Raw genomic sequence first — 20545 nt, 5'->3', positions numbered from 1 at the left:
TTACTGCATTGTCTGCAAGTATTTTTGGTATGGAATACATAGTGTTGTACTACATTTGCAGACATTTTGATTTTGGGCTCATTTGGTGTCATTAAACACACAAATGTTTATAAATATTTTAGGTCATGTTTGTATTTTTATGTTGTTCAACGTGGGGTGTTCTTTTCCCCCACGATCCTAATATCTCTGAGAAAATAATGATATTATTTCAGAAATGTTTGGTCCATAAGTTAAATGCCCTTGAAGAACATTTCCCTGCTATGAAGAAACAATACTGCTATCATCCATCTGTTATTATGGTTTTTGATATATGACAATGATGACTTTTATCTCTTTTTTTCCACATGAAATGTATATCTACATCCTGAACATTTATTTTACATTTCTCAATATTTTAGCCACATTTTTGCCTTCACTAGTTCATTTTAACTGCTCCTGCAGTGCGACAAAATATTTTTAAAATAGAATATTCCGTATTATCTCTGCGTATTATATTCCATATTATTCATTTGCGACCATAAAGACTGCATGTATAATAATTAGGTTAGAAAAAGAAATGTGCCTAGAAGTTTTTGTTCTTATTATATTGATCTTATTATTTTTAAGTTCTCTTGACTTTTATAAAACTTTGCATAGCTCATGCATAGTAAAAAATAGCTACACAAACACAAATTATTTTATATTCAGTATATAAGCAATCATGCTTTGCATTTGTAAAAAAAAAAAAAAAAAAAAAAAATCCTCCTTTTATATTAATGTAATAATTTTAGATTTGGATTATTCATTCATTAATTTGTCAGATGAATTGTGTGTATCTGAGTTGAGAGAGAAAGCGAGAGACATGCGCATGCGCGCTGCATTTGCACTTCCGGGTTTGTCTTTAAGTGAAATGTAACATTTCGCTTGTGATGTGTCTATGAAACTTGTCCGGGCAGCGAATAAAAGGTGCTTATCTATGCTTAAAGACAAAAGACACGGTGGCTGTGAATACTGTCATGCTCGGTCAACGAAACTCTCGCTAGACTCGCTCTAATGGCCTGATGTTGCACAGTTGTGCCTTATGACCGGACGGACTGACAGCAGCATGACGCGCCTGATGTTTCTAGCGGCTGCGGTGTTTCTCTTGTTCGCTCCTGCGAGCGCCTCTCAGGGGGACAAAGAGCCCGTCTACCGCGACTGCGTCAAACAATGTGTCCGGACGAACTGCACAGGGGCCCGACTGCGGGGATTCCAGTCCGCTCAACCTCCATATATGGCACTCACAGGTAGCCTACTATACTAACCTATTGTATTGGGTAACACTACTAACCTATTTGAGTATTCTTTCTGCAAACTGCAAATTTCAGTAGAAAATGTCTTGACATTTTTTAAGAATTAAATTATTAGGAATTTGTATACTAAATTATTTATTGGCACATTTTAATGAACAGTAGTCTTCATCTTAATATGAGTATTTATAAAAATGTGCAAATCATGACAAAAACTTTCAAGGGGGTTATGGGCACTTTAGATGGGTTTTGGACACTTGTCAGGCTTTGAGACCAGCTAAACCAGCCATACACCAGCAGGCTGGGAGACCAGTTAAACTAGCTAGGACCAGCCAACAACCTTAGGCTGATTTAAAAGCACAATATGTAAGATTTTTGGATTAAACTATCAACAAAAAAAAAAAAAAAACACTAAAACAATGTTATATATTTTGTTGACTTGTGTACTTACATTATCCCAGATGTTTTCAAGAATGTTTAAATCTAGAGAAATAAGCAATTTTAACCAGGACACGGACCAACTGTGTCCGTGCGTCACCTATTAGTAAGGTCATACCTGCGTTACCATCAATCTCTGTTTTTATTTTGTAGAAACCATGGAAACACTAAAGATGCTTTAATATATTACATGTTATATTAGACAAGGGATCAACTGTTTGGTTACATTAATAGGCAGAAAACTAATTATTGTTACATAGCTCAACATTTTTAGTCTTATTGTGTAAATCTCGTTTTATTGATTTTCCGCGACTGCATGTTTTTACCATGTCTCAGAGAAAAACACTATTTTGTCAAGTGGCTAATAGCATAATCAGATGCAGCTTTATTTTTAATAACAGTAATACAGCATTTCTCCGTCATACAATATGTTTTAAAATTAATTGCATGCCTATCAACACAAGGCATCCAGCATTTATTAAAATTATATTCTAATCTTGATCTAGCTTACTGCTGTGTGCAACAAGTGTCTCACAGCAGCCGCCGAGCGAACGCTCAGAGTAATGTTATAACATCATTTTCAACACACTCAAATGTATCTAATATGCAGTGTTAATTTTGACAGCAAATTTAAATTTAGTTTCAGTCATAGTCTTTTGACTAAAATGCCATTTAGTTTTAGTCATATTTTAGTAATCAGAAATTGTTTTAGTTTTAGTCAACTAAAATCTAATTTAGTTAAATTGTAATGCATTAAGTAAGATATACATCTGATATTCTCTCTAAACTGTTTATGTTCGCTTAAGACAACCAACTATAACTTTACTCTATACCAAAGTGGACGGTTTTTGACCGTTCAAGTGCAAAAAGACACGAAAGAGAGCTCAATTCAGTACTTGTCAGGGATTGACACACTTATCATTGAGGTACTATTATAGTTTTTGTTTAAAAAATTGATTAGATTTTTCTTCTTTTATTGTAATTTTAGTTAAAAGTTTTAGTTATGTCTTGTGTGTTTATGTCTTTTAGTTTTTGCTTGAAATGTCTATATAGTTTTTTATTTCTGTTTTAGTTACTTTAGTACATAAGGTTAAGCTAAAGCTTGGAAACTAGATGAAATAAAATACGTTAACATTTATATATATATATATATATATATATATATATATATATTTTATTTCAGTTAACGTTTATTTCAAGTAATGAAGATTTTTTTTATGGTTTTAGGTTCAGTTAACTATAATAACCCTTATACCTGTAAAATATATAGAATGTGTCAAATAATGTTCTTAGTCTTTCCTTCCTGTGACAGAAGATACAGTAGTTTACTATGAATTAAATAGAAAATAAATTAAATTAAATACAGTTTATTGTGTAAACAAAATAACAATAATGACCAGGGAAAAAATAATAATTATAAACCATTCCGAAATACACACTCTGTCTGCAGTCTGTAGCAGGCTGCTCATTTAAGCTCAGATGAGGGAGATAACATATGCATTCTTACAATCGTCTAAAGCATACTACCATATAAACATTGTGTAGTAAACATTGTCATAATTCATCAACATTAGCTTGTAGGCAATCGCTTGGCATAAATGTGCGCTATTCATTAATTGCGAAGTAGTCTGAAGCGCTGCTGCGCGAGCCTTTAGAGCACGCAACAGCGCCGCGTTTTCCCGCGGTTAGATCAGCACGTTACACTTCAAATGTGCGCATCTTCCACACAGGACAGCAGTCCTGACTGGATATCTTCCCAAATAGTCTCTCTCTATCATTTTCATCTCATTTTTTTTCGTTGATGAAAATTAGAATAGATTTTAGTCATTCAAAACGGATTTTTATTTAGTCATCGTCTCGTTTTCGTCTGTGAAATAATGTCGTTGATGAAAATTATCCGTCAACAAAATTAACATTGCTAATATGATAAAACAGTGCGTGTTACCCCATATACGCTGGACTGGAAGAAGCGGATGCGGCGACTGCGGCATAATAAAAGTTCCGCTGCTCTCAAGCTGTGTGTCGCGCTCGTCTCTGATTAGCAATCGCTCCAGCAGCCTCATTCCACTCCCGCAGCACTCGGCCCTGCTCTGCTTCCTACTACAGTAACGTTAATTATCTCATCCATGAACATGATTTCTACCGAAGTCCCGTCTCGATTTTTTTCCACCGGCTGACGACAACTCCCAAGATTCAATCTCAGCGTCATCAAGCTTTTGTTTTGAATAGGCGACCTATAGCGGCTTATTTTTATGCTCATTTTTTGTTTGTTTTCCTCTTGAGAGTAGGGTAAGATGAACCCCCACCTTAATTTTTTCTCTTGACCATAGAGCACAAAATCTCATTTCAACACATTTGATGAATGCTATGCTCTTCTTAATTTTGTAATTTCATCTGAATATCAACATTTGTAAGATTTAGTCAGTTGAAAGAAACAGTTTTGAAGTTAATTGATCTAATTTAGTGTCTCTGAAAAATAGTGATCTTTGACTTTCTGTTAAATTGAATGACAGTGTTTTTTGGGATTCAGGGTTATTATCATTAACTAAAACTATTAAAACCATTCTGTTAATTGAAATAAACCAAAATATAAATATTAGTTAACTTTAACTAAACAAAAATTAGAAATGTTGCCTTGGCTGAAAAAAACTGAAAAAAGTTTAAATTATTGACTGAAAAACTGAAAAAAGTTTAAGTTGAAGCACTAAAAATTATTAAATTGAAATAAATAAAAACTAAATCTACCTAAAAATAAAAATAAAAACTGAAATAAAAATAAATTAATCCTAATAAATAAATCCTAAATGAAAAAAAATGAAAAAAGCATATAATGACATTATTAATAAAACTAAAATATATATACAGGTGCTGGTCATATAATTAGAATATCGTGAAAAAGTTCATTTTTTTATTGTAAATTATTTTAAAAAATGAAACTTTCATATATTCTAGATTCCCTACATGTAAAGTAAAACATTTCAAAAGTTTTTTTTTTTAAATTTGTTGATTAGAGCGTACAGCTCATGAAAGTCCAAAATCCAGTATCTCAAAATATTAGAATATTTACATTTGAGTTTCATTAAATGACCATCCCTACAGTATAAATTCCGGGTATCTTTTGTTCTTTGAAACCACACTAATGGGGAAGACTGCTGACTTGGCAATGGTCCAGGAGACAATCATTGACACCCTCCACAAAGAGAGTAAGTCACAGAAGGTCATTACTGAATGGGGTGGCTGTTTACAGAGTGTATATCAAAGCATATTAAATGCAAAGTTGACTGTAAGGAAGAAATTGGGTAGGCAAAGGTGCACAAGCAACAGGGATGACCGCAAGCTTGAGAATACTGTCAAGTAAAGCCAATTCAAACACTTGGGAGAGCTTCACAATGAGTAGAATGAAGCCGGAGTCAGCGCATCAAGAGTCACCACACTCAGACATCTTCAGGAAAAGGACTACCAAGCCACTTCTGAACCAGAGACAACGTCAGAAGCATCTTACCTGGGCTAAGGAGAAAAAGAACTGGACAGTGAACAGTGGTCGAAAGTCCTCTTTTCAGATAAAAGTAAATTTTGCATTTCATGTTGAAATCATGGTCCCAGAGTATGAAGGAAGACTGGAGAGGCACAGAATCCAAGCTGCTTGAAGTCTAGTGTGAAGTTTCTGAAGTCAATAATGATTTGGGGGGGCCGTGACGTCTGCTGGTGTTGGTCCATTGTGTTTTATCAAGTGCAAAGTCAATGCAGCCATCTTCCAGGAGATTTTGGAGCACTTTATGCTTCCATCTGCTGACAAGCTTTATGGAGATGCTGATTTCCTTTTCCAGCAGGACTTTAGCACCTGCCCACAGTGCAAAAACCACTTCCAAGTGGTTTGCTGAGCATGATATTACTGTGCTTTATTGGCCAGCCAATATGCCTGACCTGAATCTATGGGATATTTTCAAGAGAAAGATGAGAAACAGTCGATCCAACAATATACAGATGATCTGAAGGCTCAATAGTGCCTCAGCAGTGCCACAGGCTGATCACTTCCATGCCACACTTCACTGATGCTGTAATTTGTGCTAGGAGCAAGTCATTTGCTGTAATATGTCCTGCCGATCAAGTATTGAGTGCACAAAAGAACATACTTTAAAGAACTTGAACTTTTCTGTTTTGCAAATCCATTTTTTGATTGATCTTAGGAAATATTCTAATATTTTGAAATACTGGATTTTGGACTTTCATGAGCTGTACGCTCTAATCATCAAAATTTAAAAAAAAAAACTTTTGAAATGTTTTACTTTACATGTAGGGAATCTAAAATATATGAAAGTTTCATTTTTAAAAATAATTTATAATAAAAAAATGAATTTTTTGATGATATTCTAATTATATGACCAGCACCTGTATATTATTTGTGTGTTACATATTGTCTGTATGTCTGTTACCTTTCTTGTTACCTTAAATTTAATACTACTTATAATTCATGGGGTTTTTATTCAGTTAGATGTGCATTTTAGACATCTTTGGTATTCATTTAAACCTATAGGCTTATTGAGTAAAAATATTCTTTGAATTCATATGGCCATTTAAATATGTATATATTCATGTCTATATATATATAAGTAATATTTTTAATGTACCTTTCAGATTAATCTCTTCTACTTTGTCAATAATTCAAGTAAATTATTAAAAAATATGAAGCAGCACAACAGATTTCAACATTGATTTCAACATTCCTGGTCATTGAGCTTAAGATATGTTTTCTATCAGAAACATAAAAACTCTTACCAACCCCAAAATTTTGAATGGTAGTGTGTACATATAATAAAGTTTTTAAGACACAGAAAATAAACAAACAAATAATAAAACAGACAGTTCTGTCTCTTCAGAAAATACAGTGTCCAGCTAAATCCATGATTGTGTAACAGTTCTGATCTCCTGTTCACTATGTCACTGCACAACTCCAATAGCAGATGGTGATTTTTGTTGCATAGCAACATTCTCTTATGTCAGGAAGTATAACTTTTAATTTAGGGGTCTTTAGCCACTTAGACCAATAACCCATTTCTGGATAGGGAGACCCCCCCAATACATATGGCATAAAATTGAGTTGCATTTAAAGCCTGACCTGTAATATTATGTGCATAGCACCTTATTAATGTACATTCATTGTTATAATGATTACATTACAAATCTTAAAAATAATAATTTGTACATAGTCATATACTTTTGCTCGACAGTGAAACATTTAGCTGAACTTTGTTAGCTTTGGATGAAGTTAACTTAAAGGGTTAGTTCACCCAAAAATGAAATTTCTGTCATTAATTACTCACCCTCATGTCGTTCTACACCCATAAGACTTTCGTTCATTTTCGGAACACAAATGAAGATCTTTTTGAGGAAATCTTGGAGCTTTCTGTCCCTCCATAACCTGCCTACACAACTGACGCTTCAAAAAGTTCATAAAGAGATCATAAAACTAATCCATATGAATTGAGCAGTTCCATATTTTTTAAAGAGACTCGATCGCTTTTTATGATTGAATTTAGGCTTTTATTCACATATAAACATTGATCAAATGTCAGCATGTTTGAGCTTCCGGAAGAGGTTTGTTCTCACGCGTCATTCAGGTTCGGTTGAGCTTCTATTAATGTTCGCTGATCAATGTTTATATGTGAATAAAAGACTAAATTCGATCTGTTCATCATAAAAAGCGATCAAGTCTATTCAGAAAATTTGGACTAAACCGCTCAATTCATATGAATTAGTTTTATGACCTCTTTATAAACTTTTTGAAGTTCCAGTAGAGTAGACTTATATTTGCTTACAAATATAATTTGAAGCATGTAAGCATAAGCCTTTAGATAAGAGCATGAATCACAGAAATTCAATCAACTCTGTCTTCCGACTAATTCTGCGTGTACAGGTGCTGGTCATATAATTAGAATATCATCAAAAAGTTGATTTATTTCACTAATTCCATTCAAAAAGTGAAACTTGTATATTATATTCATTCATTACACACAGACTGATATATTTCAAATGTTTATTTCTTTTAATTTTGACGATTATAACTGACAACTAAGGAAAATCCCAAATTCAGTATCTCAGAAAATTAGAATATTACTTAAGACCAATACAAAGAAAGGATTTTTAGAAATCTTGGCCAACTGAAAAGTATGAACATGAAAAGTATGAGCATGTACAGCACTCAATACTTAGTTGGGGCTCCTTTTGCCTGAATTACTGCAGCAATGCGGCGTGGCATGGAGTCGATCAGTCTGTGGCACTGCTCAGGTGTTATAAGAGCCCAGGTTGCTCTGATAGTGGCCTTCAGCTCTTCTGCATTGTTGGGTCTGGCATATCGCATCTTCCTCTTCACAATACCCCATAGATTTTCTATGGGGTTAAGGTCAGGCGAGTTTGCTGGCCAATTAAGAACAGGGATACCATGGTCCTTAAACCAGGTACTGGTAGCTTTGGCACTGTGTGCAGGTGCCAAGTCCTGTTGGAAAATGAAATCTGCATCTCCATAAAGTTGGTCAGCAGCAGGAAGCATGAAGTGCTCTAAAACTTCCTGGTATACGGCTGCGTTGACCTTGGACCTCAGAAAACACAGTGGACCAACACCAGCAGATGACATGGCACCCCAAACCATCACTGACTGTGGAAACTTTACACTGGACCTCAAGCAATGTGGATTATGTGCCTCTCCTCTCTTCCTCCAGACTCTGGGACCCTGATTTCCAAAGGAAATGCAAAATTTACTTTCATCAGAGAACATAACTTTGGACCACTCAGCAGCAGTCCAGTCCTTTTTGTCTTTGGCCCAGACGAGACGCTTCTGACGGTGTCTGTTGTTCAAAAGTGGCTTGACACAAGGAATGCGACAGCTGAAACCCATGTCTTGCATACGTCTGTGCGTAGTGGTTCTTGAAGCACTGACTCCAGCTGCAGTCCACTCTTTGTGAATCTCCCCCACATTTTTGAATGGGTTTTGTTTCACAATCCTCTCCAGGGTGTGGTTATCCCTATTGCTTGTACACTTTTTTTCTACCACATCTTTTCCTTCCCTTCGCCTCTCTATTAATGTGCTTGGACACAGAGCTCTGTGAACAGCCAGCCTCTTTTGCAATGACCTTTTGTGTCTTGCCCTCCTTGTGCAAGGTGTCAATGGTCGTCTTTTGGACAACTGTCAAGTCAGCAGTCTTCCCCATGATTGTGTAGCCTACAGAACTAGACTGAGAGACCATTTAAAGGCCTTTGCAGGTGTTTTGAGTTAATTAGCTAATTAGAGTGTGGCACCAGGTGTCTTCAATACTGAACCTTTTCACAATATTCTAATTTTCTGAGATACTGAATTTGGGATTTTCCCTAATTGGCAGTTATAATCATCAACATTAAAAGAAATAAACATTTGAAATATATCAGTCTGTGTGTAATGAATGAATATAATATACAAGTTTCACTTTTTGAATGGAATTAGTGAAATAAATCAACTTTTTGATGATATTCTAATTATATGACCAGCACCTGTATAGTATAAAAACCTTTTAATGAGATTTGGTTAGTATTGTAAATTTACGTATGATATGTCAGATTTACATAATGTTGTCCTGCAACCTTTCCTGTGCAATGGATCATTTGAAGTGTCTGGTCTTTCAGGCTGGACGTGTCGTGATGACTGCAGGTATCAGTGCATGTGGACCACCGTGGGTCTGTACCAGGCAGAGGGCTACAGTGTACCACAGTTTCACGGGAAGGTTAGTGTCAACCAACGTGAACCAATTTTAATGATCATCACTATAAGAAATATGTACTTTTTACCTTGATTCTACATCTTTTTTTCCTATTTGTGACATTGTCTAGTGGCCATTTGCACGTTTCCTGTGTTTTGAGGAGCCTGCATCTGCGCTGGCATCTCTGCTCAACGGTCTGGCATGTCTGCTGATGCTGCTGAGATACCGCAGCGCCGTCCCTCGTCAAAGCCCCATGTACCACACCATCACCGCCTTCTCACTGGTGAGACAGTGTCTGTCTGCACTAGTACACTAGTTTTTTCACAAATGCTGCATCTGAATGACAATGATTACCGTTAATGATTCCAGAATTTCTGCATTCTTGTGCTCAAGGAAGTCACAAGGAACTCCGTACTAAAATGCTCTGTTTCCTGCAGCACTATTCAATGTAATGGGGGAGAAATAGTAGGTGGTGTGTTGGGCTGCACTATAAATGATGTTTCATTAACAAAGCTCAGGAGGAGCATGTTCAGATAATCAACCTAATTAGCATGAGAGGAGGTATATATAGCCAACCTACCTCTATCCCACAACAGTTTTCCAGCATCCCTCCACCACCCCAACTCCTCACTCTTAAATATTTCCTATCCCAACCAGGGATGGGGGGAGTACTCTGGGTTTGGGCCAAATTCTGAGCTTGGAGCCCTCCCCTCGGACAGCACGCCAAATGTGCATACTTTTTTCTATATCCGATTATACTCGAGAATGGTTAAAAAAAATTATAATCGTGATTATTCTCATTTGAAAAATTCCTTTTTATATTTTATCAGAGTTATTGCACTTTCACATAAGCACAATTCAATAGATTGTCAACTTATATGCAGGTCTTTTTTTACCTACTCATTTTTACCTCATTTAGTTTGCTGTATTATGTTTATCATATAAATTAACAGACTTTCTACATTATGAAAACTGGTAAAACTTTAAGTTTTTCTCAGAAGCTAAAACAGTGAAATTTCAATAATTCCAAATTATGTTAATGTTTTCTTTTTAAGGGATAGTTCACCCGAAAATTACTTTTGTCATACCCTGCTTGAAATAAATTATATAATATAATATATATAATTATATTATATAATTTAATTGTTACTGTTATTTTAGCTGTACTTAAGGCTTGTGAAATATAGTTAGGACCAATTATTCTTAACAACATTTTTTTTAGTACTCTCAAATACTAAAAGAATTGTTTAGGAGCCAGGGCTCAGTTGTAACAAACCCCTTAAACTAAGCAAATTATCACTAAATGCATTCTTAAAGGGGACCTATTATGCAAAATTCACTTTTGCGTGGTGTTTGGACATAAATGTGTGTTTGCAGTGTGTGTACACAACCACCCTATAATGATAAAAATCCAACCACTCCTTTTTTTTTTAATCCCCATAAATCATAAGCAGTGTCTCAGAACAAGCCGTTTCCAGATCCCTGGCAGTGTGACGTCACAAAAGCCACAGACCCTGCCCACGAATGTTGACAGACACTGCCGTTTTAACATAGAACCGCCCTGAGTGAGTTCACAGCGAGTTTACACAGTCCGTCATTGCTGCACTGACGAGAATGTCTCCCAAGCGTTTTAGGTGTTCTGTAGCTGGATGGATTAATCCACATAGCTCTCTCAATATACTCCCTAAATCTGAGCGCTGAAGACGAGGTGGATTAATTTTGTTTTTGAAGAAAATGCTCCCTCAACTCTACCGAAATTTGTTTATGTCCGCACGAATCATTTCACACCGGACTGCTTTGTAAACGAATGTCAATACAAAGGGACAATACAAAACAGAGGTTGAGCTAAAAATTTGTTACTCAAGGATAGATCAGTACTGTTCGTGATCCAGCTTACAGTCTCCAGAGTGATACTGGATACGGCAGTAATGAAGGTGAGAGCACTTTATTACAGTTCATTGGAGATATACTGATTTAAAGTTTACCAGTATATTAAGCACCACCCGAAAAGGCATAAGGTCTTTATATATTTGTTTACTGTTAGTTGTAACGAGTGTTTCTGTGTACTTTGCTATGTATGTTGATGATAATGCAAGGGAGAGAGAGAGTTTATGGATAATATTTTAATGCACACATGCACTGTGTTTTATTAAGCTCTTACAGTGATTTTCTAGAGTGAAAACAGACGCTTCATATTTTGTGTGAAGTACAATAGACGTTATAAAACTCATCGGTAAACAGGCTTGTACTACTATAGTGGATAAAAACAAGAAGACAATATAAGTTATAACTGAAATTAAACTAAACTATTGGCTACCTGTTCTATCTCCATGCAGCATATATTCGCAGTTTCTGACATTATAGTGCGTCCTGACTGACTCCTGACACCTGACTGACCGGAGAACGAGCTCTTGAAGCTCCGCCCTCTTAGGCCGAGCGCAGCAGCTCATTTGCATTTAAAGGGCATACACTGAAACGGTGTGTTTTTGCTCAATCCCAAAAAGTGGCAATTTTAACATGCTATAAAAAATTATCTGTCTGGTATTTTGAGCTAAAACTTCACATATACACTCTGGGGACATCAGAGACTTATTTTACATCTTGTAAAAGGGGGCATAAAATTCTTAATTTTCATTAATAATTAATTAATAATTACTCACCCTCATGTCGTGACCTTCGTTCATCTTCGGAACACAAATGAAGATATTTTTGATGAAATCCGAGAGCTTTCAGTCCCTTCATTGGGAGCAACACAATTTATACATTCAAGGTCAAGAACGGTAGTAAAGACATCATTAAAGTACTCCATGTGACACTAGTGGTTTAACCTCAATTTTAATAAGCAACGCAAGTGCTTTGTTTGCACAAAAAAACAATGTTTTATGTTTTTTTGCGCAAACAGAGCACTCGCGTCACTTCATAAAATTGAGGTGAAACCACTGGAGTCATATGGAGTACTTTAATGATGTCTTTCCTAACGCTCTGAGCCTTGAATGTGTAAATTGCGTTGCTCCCAATGAAGGGACTAAAAAACTCTCGGATTTCATCAAAAATATCTTCATTTGTGTTTCGAAGATGAATGAAGTCTTACGGGTGTGGAACGACATGAGGGTGAGTAATTAATGACAGAATTTTCATTTTTGGGTGAACTAACCCTTTAACTAAAGGGATTTGATGCAACAGGCTGTAAACCCGCTGGAACCAGTATCATTAAATTCCTTACAATGTTCTACACCTCTGCAAAAAAAAAAAAAAAAGTAATCAAAAAGTCTGAAACCACACTGAAAATGTAATATTTAAACTCTTATTTAATTAATTAATTTTTAAATGTTTATGCCGTAAATAAAGGGAAAAGAAATATTAGGATTTTTCACTATTTCTAGGTCACTAATCAAATTAGTAACATTGATCATGTGACTCTTGATCATATTGTACAGATGGTCAGATACTCTTTGGAACATTCTGAAATCATGCTGGATCACATGATCAGTTTTGTTCACGTCATCTCTAGTGCTGCTGTCTAGAGCTCAGACATTCCAAAATTCATTATATTTATTTTTCAGTTCATATTGTTATTGTTTAAAAAAAAAAAAAATCTACCAGAAAAATACAAAACACTTTTTCTTCAAGTGAAACTGGACCCCACTGTAAATGTAAGTGGTGCTCAACCATGTTTGTGTCTCTCTGCAGGTTTCGCTGAATGCATGGTTCTGGTCTACAGTGTTCCACACGAGAGACACCTATCTAACAGAGGTAACCTTTCAAGAAATGATTCAAAGACAAATTCTAAACATTTTCTTACATTTTTTAATTAACATTAATGACTGTCATGGCAAAAATATTTATGTCCAAAGCGTTAATAGAGATTTTCTGTCTTTGTTTTATAGAAGATGGACTACTTCTGTGCATCAGCTGTCATTCTCTACTCTATCTACTTGTGCTGCGTCAGGTGTGTGAACAGGAAATGCTCATAAACGGTCGATTGACAATATGTAGTGCTGTTGAACTCTTCGTTCATGATGGTGATTTGAGGATTAACATTTGTTTTTCAGGACGTTGGGCTTGCGTAGGCCTGCAATTTCCAGTATGGTAGGAGTTCTGCTCATTCTGGCCTTCACGTCTCATGTGTCTTATCTGACCTTCGTCAGTTTTGACTATGGGTACAACATGGCTGCCAATGCCACCATAGGTAAGATGTTGTGAATACCACAGTGAGTGTGTTAAAATGCATGATTTTACAGTGACTATGATATGCTAATAATGTGTAAGGTCATGTAAAAATGGTGTGTGTGTTTGTTTGTTTTTTGGGAAAGGTCATGAATGGATTATGCTTTTTCGGATATTACCTTTCATGTAGTGTGAAAAAAAGCTGGTTGTGAATGTAAAAGGTCTGAAAAGCTTTAACGGTCAAAATGCATGATAAAAGGAGTTATTGTCTCCCAAAAGAAAGAACTGATGCTGAACTGCCTGAAACGAGGCGTCAGTAAATCTAGTCTTACTTCCTGCACAAACCTATGTAGTTTTTTTTAACAAATTTGCATAATGCCAGCCTATTGTCCTCATTGGCTGCCCGTAAACAACATCTGCTTTGACCGGCCTTCAAACACTGTAGTTGTAGCTGAGGCCTAGAAGAGTGTGGTTCATGTTGACGACATGTTGTTTTCTGCGCTGCAAAAGCAAATCTACTTTGCATTCACTTACAAAGGATGATATGGTAAAACCAACGGCATCATTACTGCTCATATCACTGTGTATACAAGTGCTGAGGAAGCCTCTGGTGCTAAATTCCAGATATGGGTGTTTCGTTTCTGACATACGCTGTAAGAAATAGACCAATCACAACAGCCTGGGCCATATGACCAATCAGAGCAGAGTAGGCTCTCAGGAAGGAGGGGTTTAAAGAGACTGAATCCTTTATCAACCCATTTCAGACCCTGTGAGAAAAGAGGTGATGATATATTATGAGAAAATTCAAGTGTTTTTTGACCATAGATGCATGTAAACCTATTGTAGAAGACCTCCAAAACAAAATTAGGAACCTTTAAAATAGCATAATAGACGCACTTTAATAAATTATCTTAATAAATATTTTTGGTCTTATTGTGATGATCCATCAGTGTACATTATTCCAAATAAAAAAAAAAACAGGGGAGTAGTTTTCCACAATCCACTGGAATCAAATAGCTGCTTTTCACAATCCGATCAATTCCCACTGAATAAAATCATCATGAATTAAATCAAGTCATGACCTATATTTTAAAATCCTTTTTCATTCAGAAAAATGTCACATTACTGGAGTAAAATGGGTTTTGAATGCTGTTTCATATTGACTGTAATCAAAGCTCAGTCGATTTATTGAACAGTGTAGATCTTTGCATGTAATTGTTCTGTCAGCTTTGCCCACTTTTTACTGAATCAGTCAATGTAATGTAAACGTACAGTTTTTTTTTGCAGTGTTAGTTTGATATTTACATATAAACTGTAAATATAGGTGCTTATTTTGGATCTTTTTTAAGCATTTTGTTGTATGTAAACACACTCAGTTTTGTGTAAACACAAAAAGGTCTTGACATTTTAGATTCAGGTTCAAAAAGCTTTATTTGCATCGTAAAAAGCTTTACATTGCCATTAAATTACACAATACATTTTTACACATAAATTACTTCTTTTTTTTTTCGATAAAATAACAATAACACCGTGTCTACACCGGACGTGACCGTTGACTCGTGTCACAACAGCTAAAAGCTGTCTACACGACACGACAAAGTGCCCATTTCAAAGCATTTGTCCTCCGTATCAGTACATCATAAATAGAACGAGGCATCTGTTTACTGTCAGAGATTTGTCGCTCGCATCGCGCCACATCCAGTGTAGACAACATCACTGATTATAATGGATTCTACTGTCTTTTTTTGCGTCGTATTGCGCCGCTCGCATCCGGTGTAGACATGGTGTAAGAAGGAAAAGCGAAAACAGTTCACAATATTTTTTTTTTTATTACTTTATATGCAGTGATTTGTTTTATTATATATGCACTTTTACAATGTTTATGTTGTTATTTAACCTTTTACTAGATACATGTTAATAACAAAGATTGATCGCGTCAGCTCGGTGTCATAAACTATGTATTAATAAGCACCACACAAATATGATATTTGTGAAAAAGGTGTTAAATATTAAATGGTAGCGTTTCCAAAATAAGTGGACAGTATGACTAAAATCATACTGAAAAAGTATTTTTATATCACAGTAATGGTATATATTACAATATAGTTATTTAACTGAAATATGTTTATGTATAACATAACCATATGATAGAGCCTATTTTGATAATCCAGTTAAATTCTGTACAACTAAAATTTCATTTGATTTATATAATTTTTTTTATTTGGAGCCTGATGGATGCAAACCAAAAAATAAAATTATCCATAACACATGAATGAGTCTGGCATCAGTGCAAAACCAGCTTTACATTATGTAACACTTAAAGTAAAGGTTTAAAAACAAGACTCATACAGTAATGGGATATAGTCGGTATTACCCATCTGTCTTTCCCTCTGATCTTGTGCTTCTGTCACAGGCATGATAAACCTGTTGTGGTGGCTGTGCTGGTGTTGGCTGAACCGGAGGATTTTGCCGTACTGGTGGAAGTGTGGTATGGTGGTGCTCTTACTGCATGGCCTTGCCCTGCTGGAGCTGCTGGATTTCCCTCCACTCTTCTGGGTTCTAGACGCTCATGCCGTCTGGCACCTCAGCACCGTACCCGTCCACTTCCTCTTCTACAGGTACACATGCATGGCCTGTTTCACATTTTGTGTCTTCATCTTGTGTCTGTAGGATGTAAATTGCACATATGGACCCTCATAAGGGTCAATTTTTTGAAATTGAGATTTATACATCATATGGAAGCTGAATAAATAAGCTTTCCATTGATGCATGATTTGTTAGGATAGGACAATATTTGGACAATATACTATTTGAAAATCTGGAATCCGAGGGTGCAAAAAAAATCAAAATATTGAGAAAATCACCTTTAAATTTGTCCAAATTAAGTCCTTAGCAATGAATATCCACTCACAAAAATAAATTTTTGATATATTTACGGTAGGAAATTTACAAAATATCTTCATGGAACATGATCTTTACTTAATATCCTAATGATTTTTGGCATAAAAAAAAAATCACTAATTTTGACCCATACAATGTATTGTTGGCTATTGCTACAAATATACTTGTGTGACTTATGACTGGTTTTGTGGTCCAGTGTCATAATAATTTTGACATGTTAAAGGGTTAGTTCACCCAAAAATGAAAATTCTGTCATTAATTACTCACCCTCGTGTCGTTCCACATTTGTAAGACCTTCGTTCATCTTCAGAACACAATTGAAGATATTTTTAATGAAATCTGAGAGCTTTCTGTTCCTCCATAGATATCCAACGCAACTACCACTTTTCCAGAAAGGTAGGAAAGGCATCATTAAAGTACTCCATGTAACTCCAGTGGTATAACCTCAATTTTATGAAGCGACGTGAGTGGATTAATTTATTGATGTCTTTCCTACCTTACTGGACCTTGAAACTGGTAGTTGTGTTGGATCTTTATGGAGGGGTCAGAGAGCTCTCAGATTCCATTAAAAATATCTTCATTTGTGTTCCAAAGATGAGCAAAGGTCTTACGGACGTGGAACGACACAAGGGTGAATAATTAATTGACAGAATTTTCATTTTTGAATGAATTAAACCTTTAAGGAGACCAGGCAGAGACTGTCAAGCTTCAAAAATGACAAAAAAAGCATCATTGAAAGCATCAAAAAAAGTATGACTTGTGCTCTGTATTTAAAGTGAGGAATGGGCCAAAATGTAGGTCATTATTTCCTGATTATAATATTTATATGGTGCTTTTTAGCCCATTTTGGTGGTTGATAGCACCTGGTCAAGATATGCTTCCACTGTATTGAAAAGAGCAGCACGAACATTTTGTTAAACATCTCCTTTTGTGTTCCATGTAGGGAAGTCATGAGTAAATGACAAGTTTGTCAGTTTTGGTTAAAATACTCCTTGAATGTCAAGTCAAGTCATCTTTATTTATATAGTCCTTTATAAAATAGAGATTGTTTCAAAGCAGCTTTACAGTAATAAAAAGGAAAGTAATGATCAAAGATTCAAGTCTGCTGTAAAGCAGCTCTAAAAAGACAATAGTGGCATTGTTCGGCTGAAGTCAGTTCAGTGTTGAATGGCTAGTATAACCACCACAAAGCTACTTCTTGCCTGTATATAAAAGACTGACTTCATCTTTATGAGAAGAAGAGTTAATGAGTGGCATGATATGAGAAAAATATTCTTTTCCTTAGACATGGATTTTATAGCATGTTTTTTTCTCTATTGCTACTTTATCTTTGTTTTTCATTTCATTGCACTTTTTAAATATCTGATCACTTTGTGCTTTATTTTGTTGACAAATTTTCATTTTGATTGTTTGATTTCCTTAAATTAAATTACATATAATAATTTTGGGCCCCATATTAAACTATCTACCTATTTTCATACAAATTTTGGGATATCGCATTAAAAAAACGCTGGACGGAAATGCCAAGATGTGAAGAAATTTTAAAGATGCCCATAAAAAACGTATGCGCTCAATTGAGTCGGATTATTTTTTTATGCAATAAGAAGACATGCGCATAAAGTACAACGGAAACACATTTATCGAATAAATCCCTCGATGCGCAACAAAAATCTCACATGAGGTTGCCTCAACAGAGGATGTGATTGGATATCTGGACTAACCAGTGGATCGGTTTCATTGCACAGCATCTCAAACATTGTTTTAGTTATTCTGAAATGCCTGAGCCAAAGTCTGTCATCAAAATTATTTGGTATAATGACCTACCAGAACCGTCTCCTATGATTGTGTTCACAAACACCAGGCATCCAAACGCAAGATAACATGACAGCATTTATTGCGCTTAATCTGTGTTCTCTGAGGTACAAGTCATTTATGATGTAGGATAAAAAAGCCACAGTGGCTTCCTCAATTGCAGAAACTTCCATTTTTATTACAGATATTTTATGCTAATTTTACAGGAAGTGCCGATTAGTTTTACGTGAATTTCCAATTTTGAGTTAGTTAAATTTGCAACTTTGGATGGAAACATATCTACTGAAAAAATGGTGTAGGATTTACTTTGAAACAGTTTTCACTTGCTAGTAAATTTTACAAACAATTTCAAAGAAATGACAAGTAGCACATTGAATTAAACGTGACAGACTGAAAAAGTTTAAATTTACTCCAATAATCTTTGTTTTATTTACAACTTCGAAAATCTTTTTTTACAGTATATGTTTTCCTTGTTTTTTTTGTTCTTGTAGTTTTCTCATAGACGACAGCCTTCACCTCCTCAACACAGAGAAAACTGGAGTGAAACTGGACTAGGAGGAAACAGTCTCAGAACCCTGACCCCTCCTCTGATATCCTTCCCATCAGGGCAAGTGCCAGCCGGACTGAGCCAGGCCTCAACCGCAGTGGCTTCCGGCACATGTCCTGGGGCTGAAGTTTTGAATTCGAATATTTTCTTGTGTTTACACTTTCTTTTTACCATACCTTTTTATTTTTGCATTCTACCGAAAGGGTTGTCGTTTGGTCAGGTTTTAAAGATGTGCCACTGTACTGTAGTTGAAACCTGAATTGATGTTTGCATTCACTGAGGTTTGCCTTTAATTAAGAAATGAATTAGCCTTTCTACACCACTTTATCAACACTTTAAAAAGGTGCACTGAATAATAACACCATAAATATCTCTAACAAGTTGTTCATATCTCACATTCATATCCGTCTACACTTGTGGTGCGTGATTTAATGACCCTGCAGTGAATATATTTCAGAGGTAGACTGAGTTTTGCTTTTAAACATCCGTTCACTATAAGTGTGCTCAAGATCAGTACTCAGGAGGGGTTATGAGTGAGCAGCGTGCTCTGTTTCTGAGACGTGTGACAGTTACCTCACTAGGGTGCAATACCAGGAGCTACCAGCAGAGAGCGCAGTGCTGATTAGTTTCCACACTGCGTGAAGTCACTGTTCACTGTTCTCTGGTTTCCCAGCATAGACTTGTGATGGATTGGACATTTTGTACTTGTAGCAGTGCATATCAAGTTACCCATTTTTTATATAGTTATCATTCACTTTAATCACTGTAGATTTAAATGAATAGTTTACGCCCACATGAAAATTCTGTTAATGTTTATTCAGGATGCTTTTCATTGGAACGCATAAGGAGGAGTTTAGCAGAACGGTTATACAATAAAAATGAAAGGTGACCAGGGACTGTCAAGCTTCAAAAATGACAAAAAGCACAATTAAAATGATCAAAAAAAGTATGACTATGATGTTAGTAACGGATCAAAATTTATCTCATTATTTACTGATAATATTCACTCACTGTAGTTCTTAATGATACTGATGGTATTATGATGGTGTTTTTCTGGTCACAGCAAAAGCAAAAAAGCAGTGGAAACATTCTGCTAAACATCTCCTTTTGTGTTCCGTGGAGGAAAGTCTTGAGTAAATGACAGATTTGTCATTTTTGGGTCAACTATTCCTTTAATCACTTTAAGGAAAATGCCTAATATCACCACCACAGAGCTACTTGTTGCCTGAATATAAAAGACTTACCTTAAGACAGGAAGATTAAAAGAGTGGCATGATATGAGATAGCAAAGAAATGACTTTTCCTTTGACATATTATGTTTTTTTTTTTTTTTTCTGTGTTGCTGCTTTATCTTTGTTTTTCATTTCCTTACACTTTTTATATATCCAATCACTTTGTGCTTTATTTTGTTGACACATTTTCATTTTGAATGTTAGATTTTTGAGCGATTTTCGTTTATTTTCACCAAGAATGCCTTTGCAATGAAAATATTACTTAGAATTGGTTTTCCACAGAAGGTAATGGAAAAGGGATGAAGAAGGATTGCGTGTGTGTGTGTGTGTGTGTGTGTGTGTGTGTGTGTGTGTGTGTGTTTGTGACATATCAGGACACAAATTTGTATAATGACATGGGTATGACATAGGTATTATAAGGAGAGTGTGACTTATGGGACATTACCCCATGTC

The 20545-nt window shown here is 35.6% G+C and overlaps 1 protein-coding gene across 1 annotated transcript; it reads left to right on the top strand.

Moving 5' to 3' along the window:
• Positions 1–668: 668 nt before the first annotated feature.
• pgap3 (post-GPI attachment to proteins phospholipase 3) lies at positions 669–20189 on the top strand. The gene is made up of 8 exons (XM_051914225.1): positions 669–1265; positions 9360–9457; positions 9564–9716; positions 13124–13186; positions 13321–13382; positions 13486–13622; positions 16014–16218; positions 18805–20189. Exons 1-8 carry the CDS (start codon positions 1061–1063, stop codon positions 18866–18868), a joined length of 987 nt encoding a protein of 328 aa, XP_051770185.1. The 5' UTR covers positions 669–1060; the 3' UTR covers positions 18869–20189.
• Positions 20190–20545: the final 356 nt, after the last annotated feature.

The sequence above is a fragment of the Ctenopharyngodon idella genome, chromosome 12 (genome assembly GCF_019924925.1).
Source record: "Ctenopharyngodon idella isolate HZGC_01 chromosome 12, HZGC01, whole genome shotgun sequence".
NCBI lineage: Eukaryota > Metazoa > Chordata > Actinopteri > Cypriniformes > Xenocyprididae > Ctenopharyngodon > Ctenopharyngodon idella.
The sequence above is the reverse complement of the archived record's forward strand: the minus strand, read 5'-3'. Positions and strand labels throughout refer to the sequence as shown.

What these genes read in the sequence shown, in the direction of transcription:
- pgap3 (XM_051914225.1), top strand. Translation starts at nt 1,061, where the DNA reads ATGACCGGACGGACTGACAGCAGCATGACGCGCCTGATGTTTCTAGCG. An exon ending in GAGACACCTATCTAACAGAG is followed by an intron (nt 13,187 to 13,320) that starts GTAACCTTTCAA and finishes TTTGTTTTATAG; the next exon opens with AAGATGGACTACTTCTGTGC. An exon ending in GGCTGCCAATGCCACCATAG is followed by an intron (nt 13,623 to 16,013) that starts GTAAGATGTTGT and finishes CTTCTGTCACAG; the next exon opens with GCATGATAAACCTGTTGTGG.